Raw genomic sequence first — 13,613 nt, forward strand, 5'->3', positions numbered from 1 at the left:
AAGTATCAATTTATGGTTATAAATTCTCATGGTTTCAAGGTCTACTCAATGAGTTGTTTGCCTTACTCATCGAGTAGCAACAGGTTGGTCTACGAATTCAAGTGACCTACTCGCCGAGTCTAAGAAGGGAATCGACGAGTAAGATCTGGAGGATGAAACCCTAATTTCCGGGGTTTTTGCACCCTATTTAAAGGATCATTGGCCTACTCAGCTTCCCCTTACACCCTCTTGATAGTCTATAAACCCTAATCCATGTGTGTGCATCATTCTTGTGTGTTTTAAGCTTTGGAAGAGGATTCTTGGTGGGAAGAGATTGAAGAACAAGTGACAAGAAGCAAGGAACGTATGGGATCTGAAATCTACCTCAGTTAGCATCTTTTGGAAGCTATCAAGTCGTTTCCTTGACCTCATTTCATTCAAGATCTCATTTGGGGGAAGTTTACGGTTTTTCTAGCATATTATGAAGCTATTCTTGGGTATGAGCTCAGATCTAAAGTTGTAAAATTAGATCTGAACTCTCTTTGGTCTCTAAGTCCATAAAGATTTCAGCTTTAGCAAGTGTGAACCTCTCCTTAAGTGTAAAACTCCATTGCAAGCTTGGTTTTGTCATTATAAGACTTTAGAGCCTTGCATGCACATAAAGTTTGCAACTTTATGGGATAAAAATGCCTTTGGAAACTGGATCTACAATATGGAACCTTAAGATGGCTTAAAAAGAATCTGAATGGATAATGGACTGAAGGGACTCGGCGAGTTTCATGGTCAACTCGGCGAGTCCGATGAAGATTGTCGTGGACTCGGCGAGTCAGTGGGGTGAATCGGTGAGTCAGTTAGGGTTTTCCCAATTTTTGGCACACATGAACTCGATGAGTTGTAGAGGAAACTCGACGAGTTAGCCAAGGAGTTTACGGCCGCAAACATTAGGAACTCGACGAATCACTCAAGTGACTCGGTGAGTTGACAAGCTATGCAAGGAACTCGACGAGTGGTTGGTTGTACTCGGCGAGTTGAGGTCCACATGAACTGTTGACCTTGACCATTGACTTGGACTTTGACAAAGGGTTGACTAGTTGACTTCTGGGAGCATTTTAGGAAATTGGAAATTATAAGTATAGTTCTATGGTGAATATAGGTAGTGGAGTTGTGTCAGTGATCCGAGAGTGGAGCTTATCACTTCAGCGCGTCAGTTGCGAGGTGAGTTATCCTCATTGTACTCAAGGGTCTAAGGCACTAAGGCCGACTCTTTGTTTTGTTATTGGGATTATTACTGTTGTGATATGTTAGTTTGGTATACTGGTAGATAGGATTGTTATATGCTAGTATGATCTGTTAGATCAGTATCCTGGTAGATCGGATGTGGTTATGTTTAGTGACCTATAGTTGGTATGACTGTCTGCATGCTAGTTGTTATGGCAGTTAGGTAGATCTGTGGGACTACCTGTAGTATTATGTGATTATCTGTATGTGCATTAGTTGTGTTATATGTCGACATATTATGTGGGATGGTTTGAATCTCAAATTGAAAGTTAAACAAATTTCAAATTTTAGTCAAATACTATTTTTCTAAATCTCTATAATTAATTTGTCGGTAGTATATTTTTAGTGCTATATATACTTTAAACTATGTATTTAAGTTTGTTCCAGTTTTTGTAGAGTCAATATAGGGTAAGAGTGGGCATTGGCCCACCCATATAAAATTAAGGTTATATATATATATATATATATATATATATATATATATATATATATATATATATATATATATATATATATTAAATAAAAGGAATTAGAGTTGTGATACGGCCTATTCCATTCAAAACTTAAAATTAGTACAAGAAAATATATTATTGTATATGTCGATTAGACTTATTTTTAGATTATTTTAATAATATAAGACAGCATTTTGTGTAACTTAAAATAGATAATTTAGTTAGTAATTCATATACAGTTACATTTCATTATCATTTGAAAATTTTTATCAATCGCTGATATTTTATATTTTGACATACCCTCAAACAAAATCAAATCCTGAATATATATACCACACTATGTTAATTAATTGTTGCTTTTACGTATAGTATATTAATTTTATTAATTAACTCCTTGGTCTTTATAATTGTGTTAGTTTTAGTAAATTAAAGTACATACTTTATCCACATGAAATGCATATTATATTAAACAAGTTTAAAGGCGGATTACATAATTGACTAAATATGAGTATAATATTAGTCAATAATTTTATAATCCGTTTTATATCTATAGTACCAAATCTTCTTTTATGGCGGACCTAGATTGTTTTCTTTTTGTTTTTACATGGAAATGGGGCAATGAGTTATTGTTTCGTGAATGGAGGTTCCTTTCTGGCGTGCGGCCGCCTGTACACAAGATCTGAAGTACGAATAAATAAGTGAAGAAAGCACGTCATTTCAACACAATTCCACATACCATTGAATTCCATCTCTAGTAGTCATCACTCATTAGTAATCAAGATGTTGGCTTTCTTGGATCATATTTTTATTTACATATTGCCGTTGTTTCTAAGTGGTGCGTTCCTAATCAGATGGTACAATTCTACAACGCCAACTATCATTAGGAAACTACCTCCTTCACCACCAACGTTGCCGGTTATTGGCAACCTCCACCAGCTCGGGGCACTCGTCCACCAGTCATTCTTTTCTCTGGCCAGACGCTATGGTGACTCCCTCATGCTCCTCCACATCGGCTCAGTCCCAAGCCTGGTCGTCTCGTCAACTGAAGCGGCTCGTGAGATCATGAAGACACATGATTTAGCATTTGCCAGCAGGCCCACCACCAGGATGTTCAGGACCATCTCCTACGATCTCAAGGAAATAACAGTCGCTCCTTATGGTGAATACTGGAGGCAAGCAAAGAGTATTCTAACTCTCCAGCTTCTGAGTAACAAAAAGGTCCAGTCTTTTGATGGGCTTAGGGAAAAGATAATCGGCGATTGCCTTGCTAAAATCAACCAATGTTTCTTGTCAAACAAGCCTGCGGACTTGAGCGACTTGTTTAGCTCACTTACGAACGATGTCACATGCATGGCGACGTTTGGGAGGACGTATAACGAAGGAGAGATTGGTATGAAATTTAAAAAGATCATGCAAGACTTCTCCGAGGTTTTGGGTAGCTTTTATTTTGAGGATTCTATTCCTCAGCTTGCATTCGTGGATCGGATTACTGGTCTTAGTGCTAAAGTCGATAGGGTAGCAGTGGATTTTGATGAGTTCCTTCAAAATGTGGTTGATGAGACTTTATCCAAGAAAAGAAATAACCCTAATCCAGTTAGTGGTGATGAACACGGTGTGGAGACCTTCATTGATGCACTACTCAAGATTCAGAAGGAAGATATTCTTGGCATCACCATCGACGCAGACGTCATCAAAGCACTGCTTTTGGTATAATATATACAAATTAATCTCTTTTCATCTTATATACATGAACAATTGACAATTGAATGAATTATCCACTAAAGTATTTGTTTTGACCTATTAATTTTGTATGTATGTAGGATGCGTATGTTGCTGGTACGGATACATCATCATCCGTACTGGAATGGGCGATGACCGAACTTCTGTTACATCGTGATTGCCTTGAGAAAGTCCAGGGCGAGATAAGGGCAGTCCTTAACGGAAAGAAAGACATAACTGACAGCGATGTGGAGAAGATGAAGTATCTAAAATGCGTCATCATGGAAGCCACCCGCCTCCATCCTCCCCTTCCAGTTCTACCACCACGAGTTGCAAGACACGATGCCAAAGTAATGGGGTATGATATTGCAGAAGGAACTAGGGTATACGTCAATGTTTATGCAATTATGAGGGATCCTAAAGTGTGGGATAAACCTGAAACGTTTATGCCGGAGAGGTTCTTGGAGTCATGTATTGATTTCGTGAGGCACAATTTTGAGTTGCTTACATTTGGTGCTGGAAGGAGGAGTTGCCCTGGAAGGATATTTGCCATGGCCATCAATGAGAAGGTGTTGGCTAATGTTTTGTACAGGTTCGATTGGGCTCTGCCACAAGGAGTTAGGCCACAGGACGTTGATATGAATGAAACTTTTGGTCTCGCTAATCACCGGAAGGTTCCATTGCTAGCTCTTGGGACACCATTCCATTCTCCCCATAATAATTAACCTAGCCATTATCTAAAATATTCCTAGTTGAATGGATGGATATTTGCCATTAATTTATTCGTTTATTTTGGAAAAAATTTCATGTACGATTGTATTTGTAGCCCAAGTTATATGATGATATGCATATTCTTTTGTTAAATTAATATATAGTGGGCAAACATAATGGTATCGTTATATAACCATTCACATAGTTTTTCATCTGTTGCTCTTTATAAATAATTCACACATCAGCGTAAAATATTCATGTATGATTTTAGCTTTTACATCAATATGTTTAAAAGCATGGTTATTGTACATATTTCTAAATGAGGTTATATTCATTAATCCATAAAAAAAAATACATAAACTGCTTCCATCGTTCTAAGTAGTATAGTAGGATAAACACGTGTTACACGTCTAATATTCTTACAAGAAAATCTTAACCAATTAATGATCATTATCAAGATCTTATAAAAATACATGATAATATATATTACCAATATATTCTATTTGTTATATGATTAATAATTGGTATATAAATAAAGTTTGATGAATTGTAACGTCATCATTGTACATTATATATAATTCCATTAATTTTTTTCTATAATATATTTAACTCTACAAAATTCAATGGAACATGTTTAAATATTTATTTATGTAATAGAAAACTTTTCTTTTTTCCATTGAAAGATTCAATGACTATTGAATTCCAAACTTATTGAATATCAATATGACATCTGACAATGATAGAGTTGCATCCATTGAATGACGAGTAAGTCTGTCACCTTACTCAACTCTCCAACTAAACTCTCCATTATGCATGCTCGCACATAATATGTAACGACTCAATTGTTCTCAATTAATATTATGGAGATTTATCAGAGCTTTTCTATATAAATGTTGAATTCTAAATTTCAAAAATATTTTACATTATAGGATATTATTGGGTTTACAGCATATCATAACCATAATTTAAAGCAACAAGGAAGTACCAAATAAAAAACTATATCTAGCCCAAGTCCTTGGTGCTTCTATCTCCTCTTATACAACAGCTACTACCTGAACCTACAATAAATGAAAATCTACAACATCAGAAAACTAGTCTTGTGAGTTATAAAAACTCTGTTTTTATGTCATCATACTCTTCTTCTTTACTTTCTTTCTTTTCATACTCTACCATTTTGTTCTATTTTACTGACACTCTGGCATTCTAACATCTTCTTCTCATACTCTTTCACTCTAGTCTCATCTTCTCACACTCTTCTCTTATTTTTCTCATCTTTTCATACTCTACTTTATTCTCACCTCTTATCATGTTCTTCTCATACTCATACTCCATCTTTACCTCTTCTCATACTCTTACTCTAACTTCATCTCATCTCATACTCTTTATACACATCTTTTCATCTCATCTCATACTCTTACTCTATCTTTACCTTTTCTTCTACTCTTACTCTATCTTTATCTCATCTCATACTCTTCTCTTACTTTATATGCACCCTTTCTCATCTCATCTCATACTCTTACTCTATATTTAACACTTCTTAGACTCTTACTTTATCTTTATTTCATCTCATACTCTTCTCTTACTCTATTTGTACCTTTCTCATCTCATCTCATACTCTTCCCATACTCCATCTTCACCTCTTCCCATACTCCTACTCTATCCTCATCGCATCTCTTCACCTCTTCTGATACTTTACTTGCATCTCTTCTCATTAAAATTAAAACATTACATTAAATTTAATAAAAAGGAAAATTAGATAGTAGGAAAAAAAAGGTTACATTAATTTAAATAAAAGAAAATTTACTTAGGTGGTGTTTGTTTTTTTTCTAAAAAAAAACATCTTCTAATCACTTACTGTTGCGCCACGCAGCACACGCGCATCACTTGACCCTTCGCAGTTGTTTGGACTTAAAAAATGTTGCGCATGTGCTGTGTGGCGCAGCACTTGATCCTCTGCTTCAAACATCTTCACATCTTACTTTAACTTATTGCAGCAGTCTGCAGAGGTTAAAAAATAAACAAACTTTTTATTACATGTTGCAGCCGTTTGGTCTCCCTCTTCTACTACAGAGGGTTGCAAAGGTGGTCTGCAAACTTCAGACATTTTAGCTTTGAAAAAACAAACGGCACCGTAGTATGAAATTTAATTTTCATCTTCAACATTCGCATGTGTCCACAGAAATGATCTTAAATAATTAAAAAACTCATACCAAATATTGATATAAAAAAGATGTTTACAGTTAAGTTGGTATTATTGGTATTGTTTCAACATTGCATTGATGACCTCAGAATTACTACTCCTATTTGAATGTGTATTTTTAAGACCATTTAAAATTTTGTTGAATTTGGTTACTTTAACCTCATATTGTGTCATTTTGACGAAAGTCCATCGAGAAGCCGATAAACACATTTTCATATTTTGTTGTGGAAGTGGTTTCGAATAGATTTCCAAAAAGTTTCTCTTTTTTTGAAGGGGTATTCGGACAATGAAATCCAATCATGAGCTAAAACGGCGAAGCCGGGAAATAGATCGCAACGCAACGACTAGGACTCGTGTCGGATGACTTTTGAGCGGTTTCTTTATTTCCTCATAAAGTTGTTGCTTTTGGAAATTTGATTGTTATGGAAATTGTTCAATGGTAGGTAAGGAGTAAGAAATTGCATGTGAACGTATTGTGGTTTGTGTATTAGGGAACGAAAAAAGATGTGAAATATATTATAGTAGAGGGTTATATTTGTCGGTAAATTATGGAATAAATGTTTACAACCATTTTAGCCTTGGAAATATACTCATTTAATTGTTATTGATATGTTGCAATTTGTGGGGATAATGAGCAAGGTAATTGTCACTAGGGTTGTCCACTATTTGGATAAAACCGAATTGTCTAATTGGACAATTTGGATTGGACTATTTGGTTCGGATATTCGGATTTTTGGATTGGATTTCACCAAAACCGAACTATTATTTTGGATTTTGGAGTGGTTTTGGTTTATAAAATAAGAACCGAATAGTCCAAAAAAAACTGAATAACAGTTTATTATTTATTTATTTTAATATATTTATAATTATTTATTAATTTTATAATTTATTTTTTTCAAAAAGTCCAAAATTTTTCACATAATAAACAACTTAATATGTATTTTCTCTCAAGAGTTTTTTTATCTATAATATATTAAATTATAATATACCTTCTTACTAGTTGTTTATAAATTTTAAATCACAACTAAATAATTTATTTTTGCTTCTTCATTAAACATTGGATATTATTATAAGTATACGTTGTTTTAAATTGTTCTGACTTTTGAAAACCGGATTACAAAAACCGATCCAACCGAATTGTAACTGGATTGGATCGGATCGGATTTGAATTTAGTTTGAACAGTTCGGATCCATATTTTGAAAATCGAAATCAATTTGGATTTACTTAATTGGATCGGATCAAACCGATCCATCCAAACAAACACCTCTAATTGTGACCTTATCACATGGCTACGACGAGGCTTTGTGCCTTCGTTCAGCCTAATAATGCTTTATTGTTTTCACGGGAAACCAGGAGTAACTATTGCTACAAAATAAGTTAATATATTTTTGTTTTAAAAGGAAAATCTCAATTCACTAGTTACATAATTTTTGGCATTAGATCAGTGGCAGACCTTAGTGGAGTACGGGGGGTTCCGGGCCACTGCTCCGATTCCGGCACGTAGTGTAAATTTTTTTTTTTTATGTTTTTTCTATTAAGTACACCGGCTTAAAATACGAGTGTCATTGCTAATTTAGATTTTTCCGAAAAAAAAAATTTAGTATCACCCTTACTAAAACGTTTTGCATCCGTCACTGCATTAGATTTAAATATTTTTACCATTTGTTATTGCTACGTAACAAATTAATATATTTTTGTTTTAAAAGGAAAAAAATCTCAATTCACTATTTACATAATTTGTTTGACATTAGATATAAATATTTTTCGTATTTGTTGATGAATATAATTCATTATCCTATTTAAAATTGAATTTTGGGTTTGACAATGATCAATTGAAGCCCTTTATTGTACTAATTTACATTATTGATATTTGAGGTTTTATATATTTTATTTTGTAATAAAGTTTGTTACATATAGTTATCATAATATAAAATTGTTAAATTTATTAGTATTAATTTTAGTAAAAATTATTACCATAAATGATTAAAAAATTGTAATTATATGTAAGAACCAATAAATCAATAATATGTGAGGATAGCTTTATTGGTCTGTAATTACATAATTACATATATCTGTTAAACATTCAAAAACTATTTTAATAACCTATCACCACATAATATTTTTTGAAAAGATGATCCTTCCTTTAAGTGATCGAAGGTTCAAGTCTTGTTGTAAATAAATACGTAGAATTAAAAGTATGATTAATAGGTTTGTTTGTTTGCCATTCTAAAAAAACACATGATACTTTTGAAAAAAAAAACATAAGTTGATTTAAATGAGCATTTAAACACACCCTCTTAATATATGAACAAAATTCCACATTTATTTAGGATTATAATATGAGATTCGTATATTTTTTAACATCCTTAAGTTCATAGGTGATACAAATCAAAATAACATACATGATAACTCACAATATCCAAAAAAGTATACGGGTTTTATTATGTAACATAAAACATAATGGAAAAAATGTTTCTTTAAATCAAGTATAAATGAATTAATGTGGAACTTATTTGCCTGAAATGAATATTGTTTTCTGAATTAAAAACCATATTAATCTAATCAAAAATTTAATTAGAATGCAACTCCAAGCAATGGCCTCCTTTACCGGCTTCAAAACGGAGCTCACTTTCAAAATCCTTCAAAATTTCAAAACCAAAACCTCAATTTCTTGCTATAAAAAAATAAAAAGTATCATATAAAATCCATTTCTTAATATATATATATATATATATATATATATATATATATATATATATATATATATAGAGAGAGAGAGAGAGAGAGAGAAAGAGTTAGGTTCAGATGTTTTCACTATATATTGTGTGCCTGTATGATTGATTCTGGACCAATCATTTTAGTTATTTTAAGAAAGTAGTTAATGCTTATTAAATGTTGAAGATGTAACTAATACCTATTATATCTTCAACATGTAATATGCATTAATTACTTTTTTAAAATAACTAAAATGATTGGTCCAGAATCAGTCATACATGCACACAATAGATAGTGAAAACAAAATAACCTAACCCTATATATATATATATATATATATATATATATATATATATATATATATATATATATATAGGCACACATACCTTTACCATGGAGAACACGAAGGTGTTTCATAAATGTTATCACTAATCAAAAATGTTGTGAATCGGTCCATTATCAGCAGAATTTGATCCTGAGGACCTAAAATTGCTTAGCGTTAGGTGTTGTTTCTTTATAATAAAATGCACTTAATTGGGACAAATAAACATTGACGTTTTATTCAACATCACCACTTCATTTACTCTCATTCAGACGTTTCATTTAATCCAGAAGAAGACAATCTTTGTTCATACGGACTTAATGGACAAGAAAAGGAAATAAGAGCTTAATATGGTAGGCAATATATGATATTTCTTTCTTACTTAATATAGAAAGAACGAACTAACAGAGAAAGCAAAAGAAATAAGGTTTTCACCATTAAGTCCTAACTTTTTACAATTTTGCCATCATTTATTTTTTCCTTCCATTTCCCCAAGTTTGTTGTAATTTTCTCAAATAGTTTTTAAACATCATTCATCCAAAGTTCCAAAGATTACTTAATGGGGAAGAAAGAAACGAACCTCAGTCAAATCTAAGAGGACTAAATGCACAGAATGGCAACGTATTTCATTTATCTTTGTATCATAACATCATACTTTCATTTCTTTCTATTACAACATACTACTTTCAAATTTTTCTTAATAATACAATGTACCTTGAAAAAAATCTATCCAATCATAGCATTTCACTTTCAACTTTTTTTTTCTTAAAAGGGCATTATACTTTACAAAACCTACCTAATTATAGGTGTGAAATTTGTTTTATATTTAGATGGTGTTGCTATAATTGGGCAGATTTTGAAATAAAATACTATAAAGGAGAAGGTGAAGTAGGATGTTATAATAAACAAATAATTAAAGTATATTGTTGTTTCTTGCATTTAACCTAGCTTGATATATGAAATCAATCCACTAGAGTATTTAGTGAATGAGAAATATCTCTTTAAATCAAACATATTAAAATGGGGTTAGGAGTAACAAGTTGATACCTTATATATAGCAAAGTCAAAACCCCGTTGTCACAAGAGGGTCATAATCATACTCTTCACCCGCCTTAACAAATCTACCTTTTACGCGCTTCCTAGTATCGGCTCTAGCTTTACGAGAAGCATATCGTATTTGTTTACCAAACCTACATGTCACAAGTGTAAATGATTATATAAAAATGTAATTTTTATAGAAGAACTGCAAGTTTCCATTAAAAGTTAAGGTGTTGTTTCTTTTTTACCTATACGGTAAGTGAAGATGTTTATTTTACTTAATGCAAAAAAGAATAATTTATTAGAGAAGGCATTCGTGTTAAGTAGTATTAACTCCCAACCTTTATACTAAATTTTCCTTCCATTTCCCAGAGTAAACCATCATTTTTTCAAGGGCTAAATACAAGAATAACAACGTGCTTTCATTTATTTGTTTGTTATAACTTCCTACTTTATTTCTTTGTATTACAACATTGTACTTTTATATTTTTCCTTGTTAAAGCATTGTAATTTCAAACTTTTTCTTATTAGGATATTATACCTTGAAAATATTACCGAATCACAACATGCAAAATCCCTTTGTATATGTATGACATTGCTATAATAAGGTAGATTTTTCTAAAGTACAATGTTGCAATACGAAGACATTTATATGATACAAATAAATGGAAGTGTGTTGCTATTTCATGAATCTAGCAGGTTAAATGCAAGAAATAGCAATGAACTTTCATTCTATGTTTATTATCGTATCCCACTTTCATTTCTTCCTATTAAAACATTGTACTTTAAAAAATCCACCCGTTATAGCAATGTTATCCAAATACAAAGCAAATTTAACTCATGATTGATCAGATATTTCAAAATATAATGTCTTAATAAGAAAATATCGAAAATAATATGTTGTAGTACATATATATTAAAAGTACGTTGATATTTCTTGCATTTAGTAGCATCTAAAGAAAAAGAAAAAGAAACTAAAAGAAGAACATACATTCGTGTTTTCTTTTTTTCATTATATCTCATCTTAGCTTTGTCCCTTGCTTGTGGGCTTGATTCAAAATTCGACTCCCACAATGATTCACGCATGAGGAACATTGGTGATAAGCCACAATCTTGATAATCTGTAGCACTACTTTCTCCAGTAATGTTTGATAATGAAAGGGGCATATTGGGGAATCCAAGGTTCACAACACTTTGATTACAGCTTGGATTCATAAGCATGTTGCCGCCGCCGCCACTCACCGCCTGCAACACATTAGCAGATGCCGCCACTTGTGATGCCGGAAAAGTGGTGCAATCTTGTTGTCCGGATGATGTTGCCTAACAACATTTCAAGCAAATGAATATGATATAGAAGTTAAATGAAAGATACACAAAAAAATGTGAAAGTAGAAGAGAACCTCAAGTGTGTTTTCTATATGACTGTTTGATTCGGTAACTGATAAGTTTTTCTCCATTACAAGGCAATCCCCACCTCCACCCTCGGATGGATATCTGGTTTGAGGTTGAGGAATACCATTAAACATCTCATAACCACCTTCAAAACTCAGTGAAACATCGCCCAAATCAACATTGTCACATAAAACTTCACCTTCATTAAGTCCAAGATTGTTCAAATCAGATCCATCCTACATTTTTCAAGACAAATTTAAAGTGATTCATGATTTCTACATCAAAAAGATGAATGAAAGGAGTAAGTAGAATACCTTAGTCAGGTTTGATCCATCTGAGAAGAAAGGGTTTGGATCTTTTTGATCACAAGATGGCAAGTAGGTCAAATGTGGTGGGATTATTGAAGATGGATTAACGATCCAAGGCTCAAACTTCACTGCTGATGCTAATTCATTGAGCGTAGATGCCACTAATCCCATTTGATCCTCGTTTTGATCACTGACAAGATTCTCATTGAGGTTTAAACTGGTCATAGGATGGAACTGAGGGTCAATACTTGGACCTCTATCACGAATTGTAGACAAAATCTTCAAAAATTCATCATGTGAAGGACACCCGGTATAGGCATTGAGTTCCTCAATGCTATGTCCTTGCACAGATGAGCATCCATTCTCATTCATATCACAAACTTGACAAAATAACATTTTATCGAACAGATGGTGGGCAATAGCCGGCTGCAAGTTACAGTTATCACAGAGGAAGGAACGAGGGTGCCTGCGTGATAATGAATTAGCAGAGTGCACGCGGTTGTCACATTGGAAGCATAATTTTGCTGCATCGGATTTACAATACACCAATGCCCTAGCTACCCTACAGAGATCACAGAAAGCTTCCATATTAAAGTAAAACCCTTCGTTTTTCTTGAACTTTTTTAGATCAAATTACTTGTAATAGTCTGTAGAAATTCAGCCTATCCAGTATCGATTATCAAACCAAAGATCTCAAATATTCAGCACCAAATGCAACAAGAACTAATGAATCTTGAACAGGTGGAGATATTAGAGGTTACTGATGTTGTCGATAATTTATTGGACTGAATTTCCACCGATTATTTAATAAATTACACTTGAGAAATGAGGAAAAGGATTTATCATCTCTAAACAGATCTTCCAAGAAAAGGAATATGATCAAAAAAGTTAATTATAATCATAAAAATAGGTTCTTTTTGTTTGCGAAAGTAAATTATTTGATTTTGATTTGAAGAAAATACAACACAAGAGATTTTGATTGATGAAGAGATGGAAGAAGGGTCGATGAGGGTGTAGCTTGTTCATATTTATACACAACCTCCGAGTTAATGGGATGACACGTGGACGGTGTGGGTCCAAAGAGTGACATGGCAGTAGCTGATGTGGAATTTGAAAAGATCTACCTTTTACTCGCTCTTTCCAGCCACTAATTATATCTGAGTGGCATAAAGCGTAAATAGTTGTAACATTAAGGGCATTGTCAATTAAGAATAATTAGCCACAACTGAACTGACACGTCATCCGAGTCATGCGCAGAGAATAGTGTTCTGTTACGCCTGGAGGTTGTGATCATCGAAAAAATTCACATGACTTGGTGACATGGATAATCTCATCGGCTGACGTGGTGTCATGTTGCTGATATGGATTTTGCTCTATTTCATCTTATTATTTCTTAAGAATTAGGATTAAATTCATAATTAAATTTTTTATAAATAATATGTAATCTAAACTCTATGAAATCGGTAGCATTGTCATCATATCATCATCAATTTGTCAT

General features: G+C 33.0%; 2 protein-coding genes across 2 annotated transcripts; one reads left to right on the plus strand and one right to left on the minus strand.

Moving 5' to 3' along the window:
• Positions 1–2,447: 2,447 nt before the first annotated feature.
• LOC145102338 (cytochrome P450 736A117-like) lies at positions 2,448–4,353 on the plus strand. The gene is made up of 2 exons (XM_079039723.1): positions 2,448–3,416; positions 3,530–4,353. Exons 1-2 carry the CDS (start codon positions 2,490–2,492, stop codon positions 4,151–4,153), a joined length of 1,551 nt encoding a protein of 516 aa, XP_078895849.1. The 5' UTR covers positions 2,448–2,489; the 3' UTR covers positions 4,154–4,353.
• Positions 4,354–8,779: 4,426 nt separating this feature from the next.
• Positions 8,780–13,091, minus strand: LOC145100308 (putative zinc finger protein CONSTANS-LIKE 11). The gene is made up of 6 exons (XM_079037627.1): positions 12,122–13,091; positions 11,816–12,043; positions 11,407–11,735; positions 10,425–10,567; positions 9,442–9,538; positions 8,780–8,979 (listed from the first exon to the last, which is right to left on the minus strand). The coding sequence occupies exons 1-4, from the start codon at positions 12,701–12,703 to the stop codon at positions 10,441–10,443; spliced, it is 1,266 nt and encodes a 421-aa protein (XP_078893753.1). The 5' UTR covers positions 12,704–13,091; the 3' UTR covers positions 8,780–8,979; positions 9,442–9,538; positions 10,425–10,440.
• Between the last annotated feature and the right edge of the window lie 522 nt (positions 13,092–13,613).

This window comes from Lactuca serriola, chromosome 4 (genome assembly GCF_051521515.1).
Source record: "Lactuca serriola cultivar US96UC23 chromosome 4, Lser_US96UC23_V15, whole genome shotgun sequence".
In the NCBI taxonomy this organism is placed as follows: domain Eukaryota; kingdom Viridiplantae; phylum Streptophyta; class Magnoliopsida; order Asterales; family Asteraceae; genus Lactuca; species Lactuca serriola.